Here is an 18,826-nt window from a genome sequence, read left to right as displayed (position 1 = left end):
TCCATTTCTAAATTCCAAAGAATGGCCTGATCTCAGAAACTTCTTTATTTTTAATTCATCATTACTTGATGCTAACTGATAAACATTATCAACGAGGTCGTTAAATGATGATGACTTGAGAAGAACTGGAGTCGAGTACAGCATAGTGTTTGACTTCAAGTGTGTGAGAATCAGGAAGGGCAGCTGTTGCCAGATTGGTGTCAACTATGCCCATTTAAAAGGCATAGTGGCCTTTGGCCTCTCATGAATTATACTGAGTATAACAGTCATCTTCAATTCACCTTTCTTGAAAATATTGCATTGTAAGGAAGATGTAACTTGGTGAGTACTAAATTACAGATTTAAAAAATCAGGAAAGTTGAATAACTGCAAGTATCAGTTATATTAACTGGTAATTCTTATTTTAAAATATTGATTTTTAAAGAAAATTAAATCATCCTTCTTTTGCAAAAATAAACATATATGGATGTAGGCCTTTACATAGCAGAATATGATATGAATAGTTTTAAGTTGTAGAAACTAGATTTGAAAATGTTTCTATCGGGCCCAGCGTGATAGCATAGCAGTTAAAAATCCTTGCCTTGAACACGCCAGGATCCCATCTGGGCACCGGTTCTAACCCAGGCAGCCCTGCTTCCCATCCAGCTCCATGCCTGTGACCAAGAAATGCAGTTGAGGATGACCCAAAGCCTTGGGACCCTGTACCCACGTGGGAGACCCAGAGAAAGCTCCTGGCTACTGGCTTCGGATTGGCTCAGCTCCAACCGATGCGGTCACTTTGGGAATGAATCATCAGACAAAAATATTCCTCTCTGTCTCTCCTCCTCTCTGTGTATCTGACTTTCCAACAAAAATAAATAAATGTTAAAAATAAATAAAAAAGAAAATGTTTCTATCTTTGCAACCATATGTATTACTAGACTTTAAACTTCTTGTTAGTTTTTCTAAATGTTTGGAGAGACAGATGGAAAGGGGAAAAATGTACAATTGAAGTCTTTTATATAATTTGCCCAGAAATCTCATTTCCTAATCAATTGTTTGCTAAGAGGGGAGATTTGAGTTATTAATAGAAATGAGATTTTTAGATCTTCAGAATTTAACTTATCCATCCTACCTTCATTGTTGTTGAGAGTTGGCTGTATCTTTTGTTTTGTTCACTGGCCTGATTTTAAATATATACTGGATCATTCTAGAAGTATTGATTCTCATCAATCTGAAAAGGACAGATAGTGCTGCCAAAGAGCTGAACTGCTCAACACGTCTGTGGTTCTAGAATTCTGTTTTATGAGTAGTTTGGCAAGTATCACCTAGAGTGAAATTCTATCTTTACCAAAATTTGGGTGATAAATTAGACCAAAAATAATGTATTTAACAGTTTTGGGATTATTTTTATGACTATAGATATGCTTTCTTTTATTGACAACATGAATAATGTCCATTTGGTTACTTACCAAATCATTTCTTCAAAACTGAAACCATATTGGTGGAAGAGTTCTAGATGTTCTTATGGAAATGATCTGTATGAGCCACACTGTAGCCAGCTCATTAGAATGACTCTTGCCAGGTTTTTGGAGTATTAGAAATTAGGAGTAATTCTTAGAAGTTGATTTTTTCCCCCCACTCACTGGAACACTGTCATCAGACATTATTTTAGGTTCATTCAATTTGAAGCAATAAAATAGTTTGGATGATATGTTTAAATGTAAGTGGTATTTATACAGATGCCTGAGATAAGATGTATGTAATTGTTCAGTGTAACATTTTAATAGTAAGCATCATTAAAACATTATAAAAATAAGAATACTTACAGCCACAGGGAACAAGATTCTCCAAAGGACACCGTTGATGTCAAGGATATGAGTCACCAAACTCCACAGCAACTGCTGGCAGTGGCTCATGGGGTGGGGGAGAACATCTGCACAGTTTGTGGTACGGTTACCAGCACGCTATTGTTGTATGCATGATGTTGTAGTTTCAGCTGTATGTAACGTCTTGATTTTGTGCATGAGCTTGTGTATTTTGTGGAAGGTGACCACAGTCTAGTAAAGGAATGTGCTGAAAACCATCTGTTTATATTAAGTTACATTTCCCTTGCATGTAATATTTGTGTGTATCAATTTTAGTTTACCAGCAGTATTACAGTAAAGTAATATTACCTACCAACTAGTAAGCTGCATTGCTTAACTCTGCTTCATATAAAATCATTTTCTTGACATAATTTTTCTTAAATTTAGAATTCTAAAAATTGGTAGTAAACATGGTTTAACCTCAATGTATTATTGGCTTATTTTTGGTTGTATAAATATGCTTTTAAATATAGTATCTTCACTGGTGCCAGGTAATAAAACAATTGGATTAAAGGCACAACTTTTGTATTCATACAGAAACACCACATGCATATACCTTTTATGCATTTTACTAGATTGATTTTAGATAAAAATCCTTTATAAAAATATTTTAAGTTTAACAAATATAAATTATTTATTTGAGAGAAGGGAGAGAAAGAGGTTGTTAGAAAAGAGAGGAGTCAATGCAGTGAACCACTTTGTAAAAGCCTGCCTTGGCTGGAACTGAACCATCCCAAGTTGGGTGCTTGGTCCAGATCTCCCATGAGAGTGGCAGAGACTCAACTACTTAAGCAATCACCACTGCCTGCCTAGATCTGCAGTAGCAGAAAGAAGGAATCAGGAACGAGAGCTGAGTATCAAACAAAGGTTCTCCAACTTGGCCCATGGACATGTTAACCTGTTCCAAATGCTCACCCCTGTACACATTGTGTTAGAGGGAGATGCGTGTTATTGGACCAACTGAAGTGTAACTAAGAAATTTTTAACTGGAGTTCATGCTCAGTTCTTTTATTAATGGTACCCCAAGTATTGATTTTGCTGTTATTTTTATTAATTTATTTTATTATTTGATGATACAGTTCCATAGATCTGGGATTTCTCTTCCTCCCTTTCCACTCCCCCCCCACAGACACAGACACACACACACACACACACACACACATTGATTTCTCTTATATCATTGCAGTAGTATTTACCTGCTTGAACGTCATAAGTCCATCATTCAGCTATGTAAGTGCGTTCTGACATCGTAGATACGGACAATGCCAGAGTTATTTTTACTCCAATATAAGGCAAAAAAGTGTTTATTACTTCTACTTCATTATATAACTACAGTGGTGATTATCTTATATGCTTTTCACTTAATTTTTCAAATTATAATAATGTTTGTTCATACAATAATGTTTATTAATATATTGATGCAGATTGAATTTCTAACAGGGAATGTTACATATAGTATTACTCACATTTTTTCACATTGTGCTCCTCCATCTTTTTATGGCAAAAGAACATTACAGAGAAAATGGTTGAGCAATATACTAATTTTTTATATATTTATAATTTTAGCATGTATAAATAAATGTTAGAATGAACTAGATGCCCCGTTACTCTTTCGTAAGTTTTTTAAGACTTTTTTTGTGTGTGGGGGGGAAGACACATTACAGAGGGAGAGACAGAAGGATATTCCATCCTTTGATTCACTCCCCAAATGGCTGCAATTGCTAGAACTAGACTAGTCCAAAACCAGGAGCCAGGTGTCTTCCAGGTCTCCCATGTGGGTGCAGGGGCCCGAGGACTTGATGCATCCTCCACTGCTTTCCCAGGTCACAAGCAGGGAGCTGAAGTGGAAGTGAAGGAGCTGGAACTCGAAGTGGCACTCCTATCAGATGCTGGTAGTACAGAGGCTTACCGTGCTAGGCCGCACACAGCCCCTTTCACAAGTTTGCTGATGTTGCTTCTCTTCTAAAAGTCAGTAAATGTGTGATTGCTTTCCCTCCCCTCACCCCTGACCCCTTTAGTACTTGTTACCAAAAAAATCTGAGTGAAATTGATTGTTTACAAGCTGGATAGATTTTGCCAAGCTCAGTGTTTTTATTGCTATACAAAGTGTTAAAACGGTTTTCTAACAAAAACAAATAATAAGTATAGGACAGTAAAAGTGTAGCCAATGTTGATTTCAGATAGCTGCATATGGATATTGGTGTGTCTGTGCCAAATAATTTGGACCTTATAGAATATACATAATTATCTTTAGTATCTCATTTTCTCCACAGACTATTAGGTCTTATTGTTTCCTACATTACAGCATTCTCAGTGAAGAATGACAAACTACTTATATGCTGCTTATTTTGGAAAATGTACTGTCTTTTGAGTTTTTTTCCTGAAAAAAAGATTTAACTTTGTGTTTCTTTTGAAAATGGATTAGTCAGCAACAAACAAGTTACAAGTTACAGAATGCAGATTTTGAGCCAAATTGATGGATACATTTTTTTTAACAATGCCTTATAGCATAAAGAAAAAGATAAATTCAGGTCCCTATTTCTTGGTTGTGATTGGACAAATCTGTCTAGGAATAAGTGAGATCGCAGGTCCCTTAGTTACTCTGTTCAGTTCCACATGCTGAGGTCTGCTTCTTGGAATACCCACTCTTCCTCCATGTATCAGGTATTGGGTCTACCAGCTATTATTTTACAGCTGTGAAGGATTTAGCAGCACATTGAGGACAGTAAATGAAAGAAAAATGAGCCTGTAATTTCATTGGTAAGGCCAACCATCCTGGAGCCATATTAATTTGGAATTCATTATACAAGAAGATTTCATAAAGTAAATTCGTCTCCCTATTATGGAATTTCTGTTATTCACAACCAAACCATCTTGATGTCACTCTCCAAGTGGGCAAAATGGCAAGAGCTGAGCTGATGCAAAGCATCTTTCAGATCTCCCACACAGGTGCAGGACCCATGACTTTAGTCAGTCCTCCACTGCTGTCCCAGGCCACAAACTGGAAGCTGGATGGGAAGTGGAGCAGCCAGGATATGAACTGGCGCCCATATGGGATCTTGGCACATGCAAGGTGAGGACTTTAGCCTAGACTACTGTGCTGTTTTCCCCCTCCCCTTTTTTTTCTTGTGTAAGACGAATGTGCTTGAAAGAGTGACAGAGAGAGGGGAGACAAAGGGCTCTTTTATTTCCTGGTATTTGACCCCAAATAGACATATTGTCCAGAGGTGGGCCAAGCCAAAACCAGGAGCTTGGAACTCCAACTGAATTTCCTACATGGGTGCAGGGCCCAGGAACTTGGACCGTATTCCTCTACTTTCCCTGTTGTATTAGCAGGAAACTGGTGCTGAAATGGAGCATCTGGGACTTGAACAAGTGCTTACATGAGATGCCACTGTCACAGAGAGAGGCTTATCCCACACTCCCAGTTTCAGTAACCAATATATTCTTTGTGAATACTTTTTCATGTGATTTTTCATGCCTAGTTTTCTGTGACTGTTCTCAAACATACATTTACTTGTTCTGAGCACATATATGATAGGTTTTTCTGAACTTTATCATGAAATAAAATAAATGAGCAGTATCTTCACCAGGGTTCTTGTCACCTCTTGACTGCTTTAATTCATTCCTAGTAGTTTGCAGTTACATCTGCACCAGTTCTGACAGAAAGCTTCCACTTCACCTGGGCATCCAACTCAACACCCTTCCCTGCCAAGTCTAGTAGAGTCTTCCCCAAGGGGGAAGCCAGCGTGTGCTTTGGTTTCTACTCTTCACTGTGCTTCATGGACATCTGATCCAGTACTATTTTTGTGCTTCATTTTTATGTGTTTAATGCTTTTGCAGTGAAATCCTTCTCCATTATTTCAGCATTTCCTCTTTCTGTTCAGACTCTTTTCCCTTATTTCTGACATAGCATAGTTCAAAATTATCTTAGAAGATTTCCATTTTCTCTCTGTACCCCTTAATTTTACCATTTGTGCTTTCTTGCTCTCTCTCTCTCCTAATAAATTTTTCAGGTTTTATTACCTTGAGCTCATTCCTTAACTTTCTACTTGGAATTGAACCTCCACTACTCTTGTCAAAACAGATCTTTTGAAAGTCACAAGTTTGATTACTGCCAGTCACCAAAACCTGTTTTGATATTTCAGGCCTCGTGAGCTATTGAAAAGGGAATGGAAACTAGTGATGTTCCTTTTGCTATGCACTTTCATATCTTCAAAATAACTAACCAAACTTTTTACTGATTAAGAAATTGAAGCTCAGAAAGTTTGAATAAATTATGTTCACATCATCATTAAGTGGCACAGCCATAGTTTATTCCATCCTTTGAATGTGCTATTTCAACTGTGCTGGATAGTGTGTTCTCCAAGTTTCAAAGACTCTTCTACTTTTAACTTAATGGTGCACTTAAACTTCTTAGTTAAAAGATGCATTTTTATTGCTTCTCTTGGGAATTTCAGAATTTTATCATTACTCTTTTTCCTTTGGGGCCATTAATAAATAGGATAAAAGTTACTTGAACACAAGCACCGTGATACTGCAGCAGTCAACCTGTTTGCTAAGATGACTGTCAAGTAATTTTTAGATCCTGTCACACAGTGTGGTTCTGGGACAGGATGGTGGAAGATTTTGTTATGCTACTCAGAATGGCACTCAATTTTAGACTTACCGAGGCTTTGTTTTGTTTTTGTTCTTTACAGTTTATTAGTTCCCATGAAATTTCACAAATCTCTGTGTACAAAGTCGCTGCAGAATCTTTATTCCTTCAGCTTTTTGCCAGCTCTCGTGTTGGCCCTAGCAGTTCCCCGGGCCTTCTTCATTCTGTTCTTATGCTCCTTTCACTGTTTTCTTGAGATCTTATTTTCTCATACAGGCCATGTCTTGCAATTCGGTTTGGATTCATTTTTCTTAGTGTAATTCAAGGAATTGTCTTGTAACCACCAAAGTGAGTTAGGAATCTAAACACAATGTTGACATTGGGAGTGATTTTGCACATTTTGGCTAACTTTTCGAGAACATCTTTCACATGGTTGCTTTCCCAGGTTAGAGAACATCAGTGACCATTTGTTTCCTCTGAAATACTCAGTCAGTGAGGAACTTCCTGATTTGGATAGTCACTGTGTCATTCATGATGGGGTTGACCCTCACCCTGTAAGGCAGGAAAAAAGCAAGGTTTTTGTTTTTGTTTTCATTTTCTGCAATTTTGCATTACATATGTTCATACCTTGTTTGATTGATGGTGATTGAAACTGTAGCAAACAAAATTTCAGGTACAGAGAATGCTGCTACTGTGCCATCAATTAGGTTGTATGCCATGGTTTCATCATTTTCAAAAACCTTTACAGGCTTCCAGGTATAAATGAGTACAAAATAAAAGTATTGCTTCAAAATTCATCACTCTTTCTGCTATAATCTGGTGTTCGATTTTACTCTCAGAATCAAGAGTTTTTTCACCCTTTCTTGAACATAGCTTAGAGCCCCATGTGACTGCTCAATGGCTAAATCTTCACCTTGCAAGCACCATGAATCCTAATGGACATTGGCTCATGTCCTGGCTGTTTCACTTCCCATCTAGCTCCCTGCTTTTGGCCTAGGAAATCAGTAGAGGATAGCTCAAAACCTTGGGTCCCTGCACCCACATGGGAGACCCAGAAGCTCCTGATTCCTCATTTCTGTTCTGCTCAGCTCCAGCCATTGCAGCCTTTTGGAGAGTGAACCAGCTAATGGGGGATCTTTATCTCTCCTTCTCTCTGTAAATCTTTCTACCTTTCCAATAAAAAATAATAAATCATAAAAAAAGGAATTAGCCCAAAATTTTATTTTATATTGCTTTTGCTTAGTAATGTAATAGTCACTGATTCTTTCTCAGTGTTCACCACATTCAACAGTAACTAAACCTCTACCATTCCTCTGACCTTTCAGATATTCTGTTCTGTGGTAATTTTCTCCTTCATTAAATAATGAAATGCTTATTTGTATACAGTTATTTAGGTCTTAGCTTTACTTTATGTCAGTAATGTGTCACATGTGTATGTTCTAACTACTTGTATACTTGTCTCTCACCACAGAGAAACGTTACATTTTTTTAGGAAAAAACTCTTGCTCAGTATCTATCTCTAAATACCATGTATATTTACATAGTGTTCATATGAATGTATGTATCTGCATATATGTATGTAGGTTTTAATTTTAATGGAAGGCAAAAAGATAGAACTCTTCATTCTGCTAGGTGACTCCTCAAGTGTGCTTAGCTGCCAGGACTGGTGGGAACTCAATCCAGATCTCTGTCTGTGACAAGGAGACAAGTATTTGAGTATCACCTATTGCCTCTCAGGGACCTCATTAGCAACAATCTGAATGGAGAGCAGAGCTGAGACGCAAACCCAGGCACTCCCATGAGGGATAAAGAGGTCCAAAGCCAGCACCCTAACCACTGCTCTTTTTAAATGTGTTCAGTATATTTTGAATGAAGCTTGAGACCATCTTAAAGTATTTGTTTCAGTTTAATCAGAGAACTTTAAATGGTAGAGGACTTCAAAAACTTCGTGGAAAATGAAATTAAGATTGGTGCAAAAAAACAAATGTTAGAATACATACTATTTGTCTTAATGCACATTTTCCACAAACTTTTTGAAGACTTTAGATGAATCCATTTCAGGACTTCTTGCACAAAGTAAACTTCATTTCATTTCTGGGATATACATATATCTGTGGCATAAAATAATGTTTATCCTTACTAGCATCTTCCAGCAGTTGATAGAAAATGTGCATTTTAAAAAAACTGTGGGGTCAGCATTGAGGCCAAGAACATAAACCTGCTGCCTGTGATGGCTGCCGTCCCATCTGAGTGTCAGTTCAGTTCCTTGCTGCTTCACTTTTGGTACAGCTCCTGCTAATGGCCTGAGAAAAGTAGAGGACGATTTGCTGAGATTGCTAAGAAATTTAGGATTTACTGCAATTGCAGAACATTTTTCACCCAGTTTTGTTGTTTCCAAAGATATATAAGATGTAATATTATTTTCTTTTTTTGGTAATATTTATTTTCACAATTGAAACCTTATTTACTGCTCTTTCACTTTTCAATAAACTTTTTTTCGGTCTCTTTTGGCCAATAGGTTTTTTTTTTCTTTTTCAGCTGACAAAAGTGTATCATACTATGGAACTAGGTAGTTATAGGACTGACAGCATCATGATTTATCCGTTATTGGCAAAACTGCCTTGGCATTAGGACCACATGAGGAAAAGGAACTGTGCTATAATTCTAACAGTTCAGTTTAAAAAATAGATTTTGTGTAACAGAATTGACATTTATAGAATAATCAAATAGTGATCTCTTTGAAGCTTAAACTTGTTTCAAAATATTAAAACTTAAATCAAGCAAATGACAATCTATCTGAAAACGCAACTGTTATTGCAGGCATGCCCTATATTCTGTGCTTCGTTGCATATAATTGACTTCCAGTGACTATATTCCTTCAGTCATGTGAAATAAGGATTCCTAAACTGCAGTCCTTAGTTAGACTTCAGATACACAATTTCTGTTTTGAAAATATGAGTCTATATTGTCCTTAGAAGAAGTTCTGTGGATTTCATTATCCTCAAGAGAGTCTAAGACCCTAGAAGAGCTAAAGATCTTCACTAGAATTACACACAAAATAAATCTTTCTTTGGCCTAAAAAACCTATACTCCTAAACTCTTGCTTACATAATGTGAGTTCTGCACCCTTCAGCAGTCTCACCATATCCTGATTTCCTTTATTAAGATCAAATCTGACTTGTCAATATTCTTTATATAAAACAGGATATCCAAAATTGACTACTTTTAGAATGACTGGCATACAGTATCCCAAGCTACAATTCTCCTCTTCTTGGAAACTATGTAATGTAGGCTATGAATGCTCCTGACTTATTTCCCATGAGAGACACCCACAGCCCAGTGTGTGTATGTAGTATGCGCGCATGCATACCCCTCAGAGCTTTAGTTCTGGCAGGTTAACAACAGCTATGTAGAATAGGGATTCCTCTGTACCATTATTATTCAAAATTTTATTGAAATTCAGAACTATTTGTGCCACATTTTAAGAAATTTCTATTTACCCAACAGGTGCTATGCTGTGATTTTATTTTATCAATAGGTTTTAAAAAAAAAGGAATTCAGGTGTTTTCTATTCCCTTATTTGAGGCTATAATAATCAGATCCAGTGCCTTTTTCTGATAACTCTCCCCTTGACATTCACTCTGGTAGCCTTCTCAAGTATTATTCCTCTCCAGAGGAATCCTCTGTTTAATACACTCCTCATAAAACCAACAGAGTTAGCTTATTTCAGGCTGTGTTTCCTGTGTAAAATGAGATTACAATAATTTGTATACATGTATTCTTCTGTGTATTTCATTGATTTTGGAGAGCGCAAATTGAATTAGATATAAAATTCTCAAAATATATTTTCTTTTAAATGAAATTAATCAACAGTGCATTTTACCATGTTTATATGAGGCAAATGCTAGTTTCGTTTTGTAAATAGAGGCAACAAATGATGTTCAAAGGACATGCATCATGTATTTAAGGAATTATATATAATGTACCATGTTAGTGGGTTTGTTTAGTTGCATAATTTTTAAGATCAATTTTTATGTCTTAAATATTGACTTAGGTATGAGTAACTATTAGATAATGTTTAATTGATATTCCTTTGTCTTTAAATAATTTCGATTAAAATTAGACACTGGAAATTGTTTTGGAATATTTTTATTCTTTTAAACCAAGGAAGTTTGGAAATAGTTGAATCTGGCTTAACTTTTGCCAAGCAGATTAAATTTACAGTCAACTCTCGATTATTCTAACTAATGGAGGAGAGGATGGAAAAAATACTAATACTTCTCTAATTCTCCCCAGACAATTGCTAAGATACTCACTTGAAATTTTTGGAACTTTCTATCTTTTTAACATAATTGTTAGGTTTTCTAGTCTTTGAATACAGCACTCAGTCTAAAATATTGCTTATAGTTGACCAAAAAAAGTTTTATATTAACACACTGTGCACTGACTGTATTTAAGATCAGTGCCTTGGTATTGCTTTTGCGATTTTCAAATCTGCATGAAAATTTGATAACTTGGATATTATCCTGATGGCTCATAAAAATAAATTTTACATAAAAAGCTTTACCTTTGTATTGTAACGTATACATAATTAGAACTCTTCAAAAGCATTACCTCATGGTACCAAATTGCTTTTAAATTTTTTAATGTAAAATTTTATGAGAAAGTTTTATCTCTGAGAGTCCCTTATGGAAATCATTCCAAATTCCAAGTTCTTAATATGTGCAGTATTTCTAAGTACTATGTAAGTATTTATAAAGTGAAGAAATGCTGAAGGAATTTATGTGTGAAAACACTATGTTGCATGTATATAATACATCATTTTCTCTACCAATTAGTGGCACACAATGTGCTAGTATCCAGACACACACATCGTGGGAATGCCTGTGTCTGGATAACTGCAAGTTGAAATCAACACACCTGCCTTTTATTTCACTAACTGCACATTCAAATCCACCTGAAACAATTATTTGAGTGACCCCCTTAGGCATGAGTGAACCCTGGTTTTGGTATTTGATTTTGTATTGTGTTGTCGTTGATTTAAATCGCTACAGACCGATGCATAAAGTTTCTCTGGAAAATCTGCATGCAAAGAAAAGGAAATTCAAAGATAAGTCCTATTAAAAAATTGAAACTATTTTTGCATTACTATGTTTTGCCTTCGGGTGTGTTATAGTTAAATTCTTCAAGAATATAACAGTTCATAAAGCCAAAGTAATATTCATAAACTGACCTGGAGTTGGCTATACCTTCTACTAAATTAAATAATTTTCTTTCCAAAATAAAATTGCTAGTTGAGTATTTTGTTTTGTTATAACATTTTTTTTCCATCAAGAAGCTGCTTCCTTTAAAAGTATATTATTGTATGTATTTTAGCCATAAAAATCATGCTTCTGTTAAGCAGAGGAAATGATTGTTATGAGGTTTATTTAAAGTCTATATTGTGATTTTTTTTCCTCCCATCCTTCTTATGCTGTATTTCTTTAGATTTAGTTTTGCCTAATATGAGCCAGAAAATTAGATTACGATTTCTTTAAGAGTATTGGCTTTGAATTTCCTACTTTTTGTTGCATGCAAGCTATCAACTACAAGTAATAGTTTCAGTTCAAGTTCTAGCTTGTATTTTGCATGATAAAGCTATAAAAAGTCTATTAATGCTGGAAAGAATTTACAGCTGCTGCTCTGCTATTGCCTAATTGTTAAAATTTATAAATAAAGGCTGATTTTATTTATGTAGACTTGTCTTTCTGCTTCAGGGAGTGAACTACTTTATGTCAAAGGGTATCCTAGATGATTCACCAAAGGAAATAGCGAAGTTTATCTTCTGTACAAGAACATTAAATTGGAAAAAGCTGAGAATCTATCTTGATGAAAGGTAAAACAATTTTTTTAAGTTTTCATCAGTAGTGAGTTGTACTTTTGATAAATTAGTTTTTACTTTAAAACATTTGTTTTAGCAAGCATTTAGATACAAAGTTGAGTAAAAATAGGAAAGCAATTACTGTATCTTATGCCTTTGTTTAGACTCTAACTTGCTGATAAGGGAGTTGCCATTGTGACAGTTAACTACAGACACACATACACACACAATGGTAACACACTAACACCTATGTAATAGCAAACAATAATTAAATATTTTTGAGAAACTGGGCAGTCCTGCAATATCTAGTAAGACAAATTTATTTATAAGGCCTACAAATCCTAGGAATATAAAATATGTATATATTTGCAGATAAATATCATTCGGAAATGTCATGTGCAAGTTTAAAAATTCTGAAAATGTGACATTTAGTGATTTGTGGTACACAAATAGAGAAGATGACTAACACGCTGTTCTGGTAAATGATTTCTCAGGATTTAATAATCTGCAAATGTTCATTATATTCTTCCAAAATTTACCAGCTAGTATGGGAACATAGATAAAATGTAATCTCTGAGAAGTTTAAAGTTCAGAAAACTGGTCATTAAAGAAATGTCTTACATAATGAAGTTATCATTAACTGTTTTTGGCTTTATACCAGTTACTCCCAGCTTTTTCTTTTTTAGGCTTTGCCTACTCAATAATCACTGTAACATCTACTCAAAATTCTGCCATTGAATCATGACTACAGACAGGCTAAATGTAAACGAATTAATGTGGGATTTTTAAAAAAGCTGAATTTGTCTTGTCATAAGTAATTGGTAGACAGTAAATGTTATAATAGTTTAAGCATGATTGAGTTCAGTAAGGAATTGAGGGTATTGTATCGGAAATTGTAAGTATACACGTATAGCAGTAGAGTTGCTACATCCATAAGCTAGGATACCAGCAAGCCATTTAAAGAATGAGGTACATCTATGTGAGATAATATAGAAAATTGTTCCCAATATACTATGTGAAAAAAAGCAAATTCTAAAACAATATATACTCTTTGTGTGCACTTTTGAAAGTCCACATAAATATTACCTTTGGAGATGTAAATTTGTGTATTAGAGAGACTCATTATTGTCATGATATTCAAGTGCTTTTTGGATTTAGCAAAAAGGAAAAAAAAAACTAGAAAAGAAATTGTCCATGGTAAAACTGAAACCTCTTTTTTACTTTTTTTATAAGTACAATTATTTATCTTGTATGGTTCATTGTAACCTATTTGTGAAAAACTTGGAGAATTGGTAAACTTCTGAAGTAATTATGCATAGAGTTTTTAAAGCACAATTATGTGTATTTTTATAAGGTTAGCTAATACAGTAATTAGTAATTCAGAATCTTATCCAAAAAATAGAAGTGTATGGGCTTTTTTTCTTAACAGAGAAGTTACCTAAAGCTGTATCTTTTTCTGTTTCTCTAGGAGAGATGTCTTGGATGACCTTGTGACACTGCATAATTTTAGAAATCAGTTCTTACCAAATGCACTGAGAGAATTTTTTCGTCACATCCATGCCCCTGAAGAGCGAGGGGAGTATCTTGAAACTCTGATAACAAAGTTCTCACACAGGTTCTGTGCCTGTAACCCTGATCTAATGAGAGAGCTCGGCCTTAGTCCTGGTAAGAGTATGTCACTGCATCCACCTTGTCCCCTGCTCACCCCAAAGTAAAATAGTAGTATTTGAGACTTTTTTTCCTAATGCAGTGAGGGGGGGAATGTTTAAATTTTAAATATATATAAGATGTTTTTAAAATGTTATCTTGTCATAGGCACTGTTTGTGTACAGTAAATTCACTATTAGGGAGAAAAATTAATACATAAAATCTTTAAAATGATTTTTGTTCAATTTTCAAATAGTTTTACTAGTCTACTTGAAAATTCAGATACTAAAAAAGTTCTAATAATTCACATATTGCATGGATATCCCCATTTTCTAATAGACTGTATTTTGTGTGTAGGTTCTTTATTTACTTAATTACTTTGATAGGTCTTCCAAAATGCTCATTCTCTTCCTAGTTAGCCACAGCAGCCACTGCTTCTTCAGGCCAAAGACAGGAATCAGAAGACAGGAGCTGCATCCATCCAGGTCTCCAACCTGGGTGCCAAAGCCAAGAACTTGTGACATCTGACCCACTGTTCCGCAGTCCATTATCAGGGAACTACATCAGGAGTAGAATACTGACAAACCAGCACAGCAGTGGGATGCCAGTATCACAGGCAGCAGCTTTCCCCACTATGCTACTACACTGGCCCTCTTTTATCTCCCTTTATTTGTTTGATAGACTGACAGACAGACAGACAGAGGGAGGTCTTCCATCTACTTATCTCGAAAAGGCTGCAGCAACCAGGGCTAGACCAAGCCAAATCTCAAAGCATGAAATTTGAAATTCCAAATTATTTGAACCCTCAACCTGCTTTCTCCCGGGGTACATGTATATTCAGGAGGCTGGATCGTAGCTGTGTGAGGACTCAAACCAAGACATTCCATATGCAATTCTCATTCTCTAAGCAACACCCAAATCTGCCCCAAATGCCTGCTCCTAAAATATATTTTTGTTTTAAAAATGTATTTATTTGTTTATTTGAATGCAAAGAGATAGAGAAAGATGGAGAGGCAGAGAGATCGTCTGTTCATTCATTCGCAGCCAGCACTGGGCCAGACTAAAGGAACATCATCTGACTCTGCCACGTGGGTCAAACACTGAAGCCATCTTTGGCTACTATTCACAGGCCATTAAATAGGGGCTGGATCGGAAGCAGAATAGCTAGGATATGAACCAGTGCGTGCATGTGTAAAGAAAAAATTTACTTTGTTGAATAGTGCGCAGGGTAGCATTATTTTTAGTAAAGATTTACTTTTGAAATTAGTAAATGGAATTTCAGAGGTCTTTAAATTATGTGTTTAATAAATATTAATTTTGTGTTAGAATTTTTGCATTTTTTTTGTTAGTACCAGGATAACACAATTTTGTCATTAAAAATCGTTTAAAATTAAATTAGGTATTTTTAAAGCATTTTAAAAATAATTTTTTTAATTTAATTAATTACATTGCATTATGTGACACAGTTTTATAGGCACTGGGATTCCCCCCATCCCTCCCCTAATCCTCCCCCCATGGTGGATTCCTCCACCTTGTTGCATAGCCACAGTGCAAATTCAGTTGAGATTCCTTCATTGCAAGCATACACCAAGTATAAAGTCCAGCATCTTATTGTCCAGATAAGTTCAACGGCTTCTTGGGGAGACCTTCTCTGGTCTGAAAGTAGAGCCAGCAGAGTATCATCCTAATCTATTAAAAGCTCCAGCATGACATCAGCAACAATTTATAACGTTATGGAATTAATTGACATAGTATTGAGTAACCAATATGTTAAAAAAAAATGCAAGCTCTTAACCATATCCTGTGTCTACCTCATTGACATTTCAATTTTAGTTTATATGCAACAGGTTCTATACATCTTAAAATAGCTATAGATTACTGTTCAGCTGTCTTGTTTCTATTTTCATTATGATATTTAGCCTTTTATAGCACTGAAGCATAATTTTGCTGAACCTGGCTATTTTTTCGGGTAGTCTAGACTGACTTATAACTCCAACAAGACATATGTCGACAGTTTAGTTGCAGAACAGTTTTAGGAGGGGTGTGCAGAGAAATCCTCAATGCCCTAGTGAGGAGTAACTAATATTTCACATCTTCCTCACACCTGCTAGGGTGATGGAAGATTTCTCCACTCTCCCACCCCATTATGGAATAACATAGAGAATTAAAAGTATATTAGGTTGTACAATTCTTTGATGTAGATCATAAGCAGTCTGACTCACATTGATTGTTGGTTCGTTGGTTACTTCACAATATCTGATTGCATGTGAGATAGGCTGTTTGAGGTTGAGATAATATTACATTTTACAGGTACTATTTTTCATATTGACATCATTTCATCTTAAATTAAGGCAAACATTTGGTGTCTAACCTTTTGGGATTGGCTCATTTTCCTTAGCATTATGGTTTCCAGTTGGGCCCATTTGGCCACAAAGAACTGCATTTCGTTTTTTTTAATAGCTGAGTAGTATTCCATGGAGTAGATGAACCATAGCTTTCTTATCCAGTCTTCTGCTGATGGGCATTTCGGTTGCTTCCATGTTTTTGCAATTACTGATTGTGCTGCTGTGAACATAGGGGTGCATGTTGGTTTCTTGTGTAGCAGGTGTTTTGGATATATTCCTAGGAGTGTAAAGCATTCTTTGTAAATATTGTGTGCTGCTTTGATTTTTTTTTTAATTGTAAAGGTAAATATGCTTAGTGTAAATTTTACTTTTTGCAAAGTTGAGTAAAAATACCACATTTGAAACAAATATGAAAATAAAAACTTTTAAATCTAAAGTGACTTTAAGCTATAAACTATAAACTATTGTGAAGTTCCTTAGAATGATGAATTAGCTAAGCTGATGATCAGTTAAGGTAATGGTAGTTGCATGTTACCCAGAGCTGGGTAGTTTCTGAGAATGCACAGGAGTCCAGGCCGACTGCAATGATTTTCTTAGTTTATCTGTGAGGTGGTCTTGAGCTCCTGGAATTATGACTTTTTGCCTTATACTTTTGGGATCACATCTTCTAAATTGGTTAATAATGTAATGCTTCTTCTTCCTTCCAGATGCTGTCTATGTACTGTGCTACTCTTTGATTCTACTTTCCATTGACCTCACTAGCCCTCATGTGAAGAATAAAATGTCAAAAAGAGAATTTATTCGAAATACCCGCCATGCTGCTCAAAACATTAGTGAAGATTTTGTGGGGCATCTTTACGACAACATCTACCTTATTGGCCATGTGGCTGCATAAAAGCACAATTGCTAGGACTTCCACTTTTTACTTCAGACTAAAGCTATCAGTGACTTACCTAGCCGATATGGAGGTTACAGCAGCACTGTCATTCTAGCCACTCTATACAATCAAGCTTGATTGATTGTACACTTTTTTTCCTTTTACTATTTTCTTTTTTAGTAATTTTCCTGGGAAACTAAATAATTTTGCAGATTTTTCCTTAATTTTGCTTATCATGTTTTGCACCAAGCAGAGCCATTGTCTGACACAGCTGTTAGAGATTTTTGAACTGACATATGTTACTTTGGAAGGTGGTATTTTGTGCATTAGATTTGCCTTAGAGAGGTTCTTCATTTCCATTCTTTTTTAAAATTAATGTTGTGTGTATATATTTAACTACAGAGATTTATAATCATAATTATTTTATTGTAAAATTTTTGACTAAAGTTTTTCCTTTTCTCTCAAACTGAGTTCTGAAATTTGAGTTTGATCTGAGATTTATTTTCTTCTTCACAAAAATTGGATTTGACTTCGGAAAAAAACAATACTTGCTTTCCATTGCTTTCAGTTTCAAAAAGAATGTTGATTTATTGCCATATTACTATGCAAGACTTGCAGTTATTTTTATAATATAAATTTATCATTTGATCCATTTTTAATAAGTTCTTTAAACCATTTAGGATACAAAAAGTGTCGAAATTTAAGATTTACCTGTAGAGGAACAGAATAAAATGTTTTTGAAACTCTGTTAAATCTTTGTTTTCTTTGTATATGAATTAATTAAGTGAAATGACTGTTTCTCTACTTTTGATGATCTCTTTTCAGAACCCAATTATGAAGAAATATTATGTTGGAAGTGAACTCTCTTCAATGATTTCAGTAAATATTATCAAGGTCCTTCCATTTAAGAACTCTGTTAAGCATTAGTACTAGAATGAATAACAAGAAGAAAAGTACTACTTCAGGGAAAATTAACATATGAAGTATATTTTAATTAACAATTATTTAACAATTAAAATAGAACAATGTGTTTATGCCTGGAGTTAAAATTAGCCTTAGTGTAGGGATCAGCACCTCGACATAACAAGTTAACCCTTGCATGCACTGGGAAAGCAGTGGAAGATGGCCCAAGCCCTCGGACACCTGCACCCACTTGGGAGACCCAGAAAAAATGTATATGGCTTCTGGCTTCAGAACCAGTGGACATGAAATTTGTCTGTCCTCTCTCTCTATTTCATTCTGCGTCTATTACTCTGCCTTTCAAATAAAAATAAATCTTTTTTAAAAAGCCATAGTAAAAAGCATAAGTTTTGCAATGATACAGTATATGATGGTGGAGCTGGAAGTTTACCAATGAATTGGTGAAGTAGAAACTTCTGAATAGAGTTGGGACACTAATTTTCTTCAAAATCTGACACTTCAGTCAATAGTGATCATTAATACTTCAACTGGAGTAGATACTAAAGGTTTTACTTCAAGGACAAAGCATAGATCCTTGAACAGTTTTGCAATGCCAATACACATTTAAGTTGATAGTAAATTTTAGATTGTGAAGCAGATATCTAAATCATTTTCTCATGTGTAACTCCGAATTCTGTGGCAAAGTGATTATTATTTTGTTAAGGCCGTGACATATTAGTAATATTTCTATTT

At 35.2% G+C, this 18,826-nt stretch overlaps 1 protein-coding gene and 1 pseudogene across 4 annotated transcripts in view; one reads left to right on the top strand and one right to left on the bottom strand.

The window, feature by feature from the left end:
• Positions 1–17,926, top strand: part of FBXO8 (F-box protein 8) — a 39,606-nt gene extending 21,680 nt beyond the window's left edge. For all 4 annotated transcript variants that reach the window (XM_040965730.1, XM_040965731.1, XM_040965732.1 and 1 more), the window contains 3 exons: positions 12,201–12,319; positions 13,773–13,969; positions 17,004–17,926. In XM_040965730.1, the coding sequence (XP_040821664.1) occupies positions 12,201–12,319; positions 13,773–13,969; positions 17,004–17,191 (504 nt within the window). In that variant the 3' untranslated portion in view covers positions 17,192–17,926. The remainder of the gene's footprint in view (positions 1–12,200; positions 12,320–13,772; positions 13,970–17,003) is intronic.
• On the bottom strand, positions 6,605–6,977 carry LOC121146361 (annotated as a pseudogene).
• Positions 17,927–18,826: the final 900 nt, after the last annotated feature.

This window comes from Ochotona curzoniae, unplaced genomic scaffold (genome assembly GCF_017591425.1).
Source record: "Ochotona curzoniae isolate NIBS_2020 unplaced genomic scaffold, NIBS_Ocur_1.0 scaffold_4505, whole genome shotgun sequence".
Taxonomy (NCBI): domain Eukaryota; kingdom Metazoa; phylum Chordata; class Mammalia; order Lagomorpha; family Ochotonidae; genus Ochotona; species Ochotona curzoniae.
The sequence above is the reverse complement of the archived record's forward strand: the minus strand, read 5'-3'. Positions and strand labels throughout refer to the sequence as shown.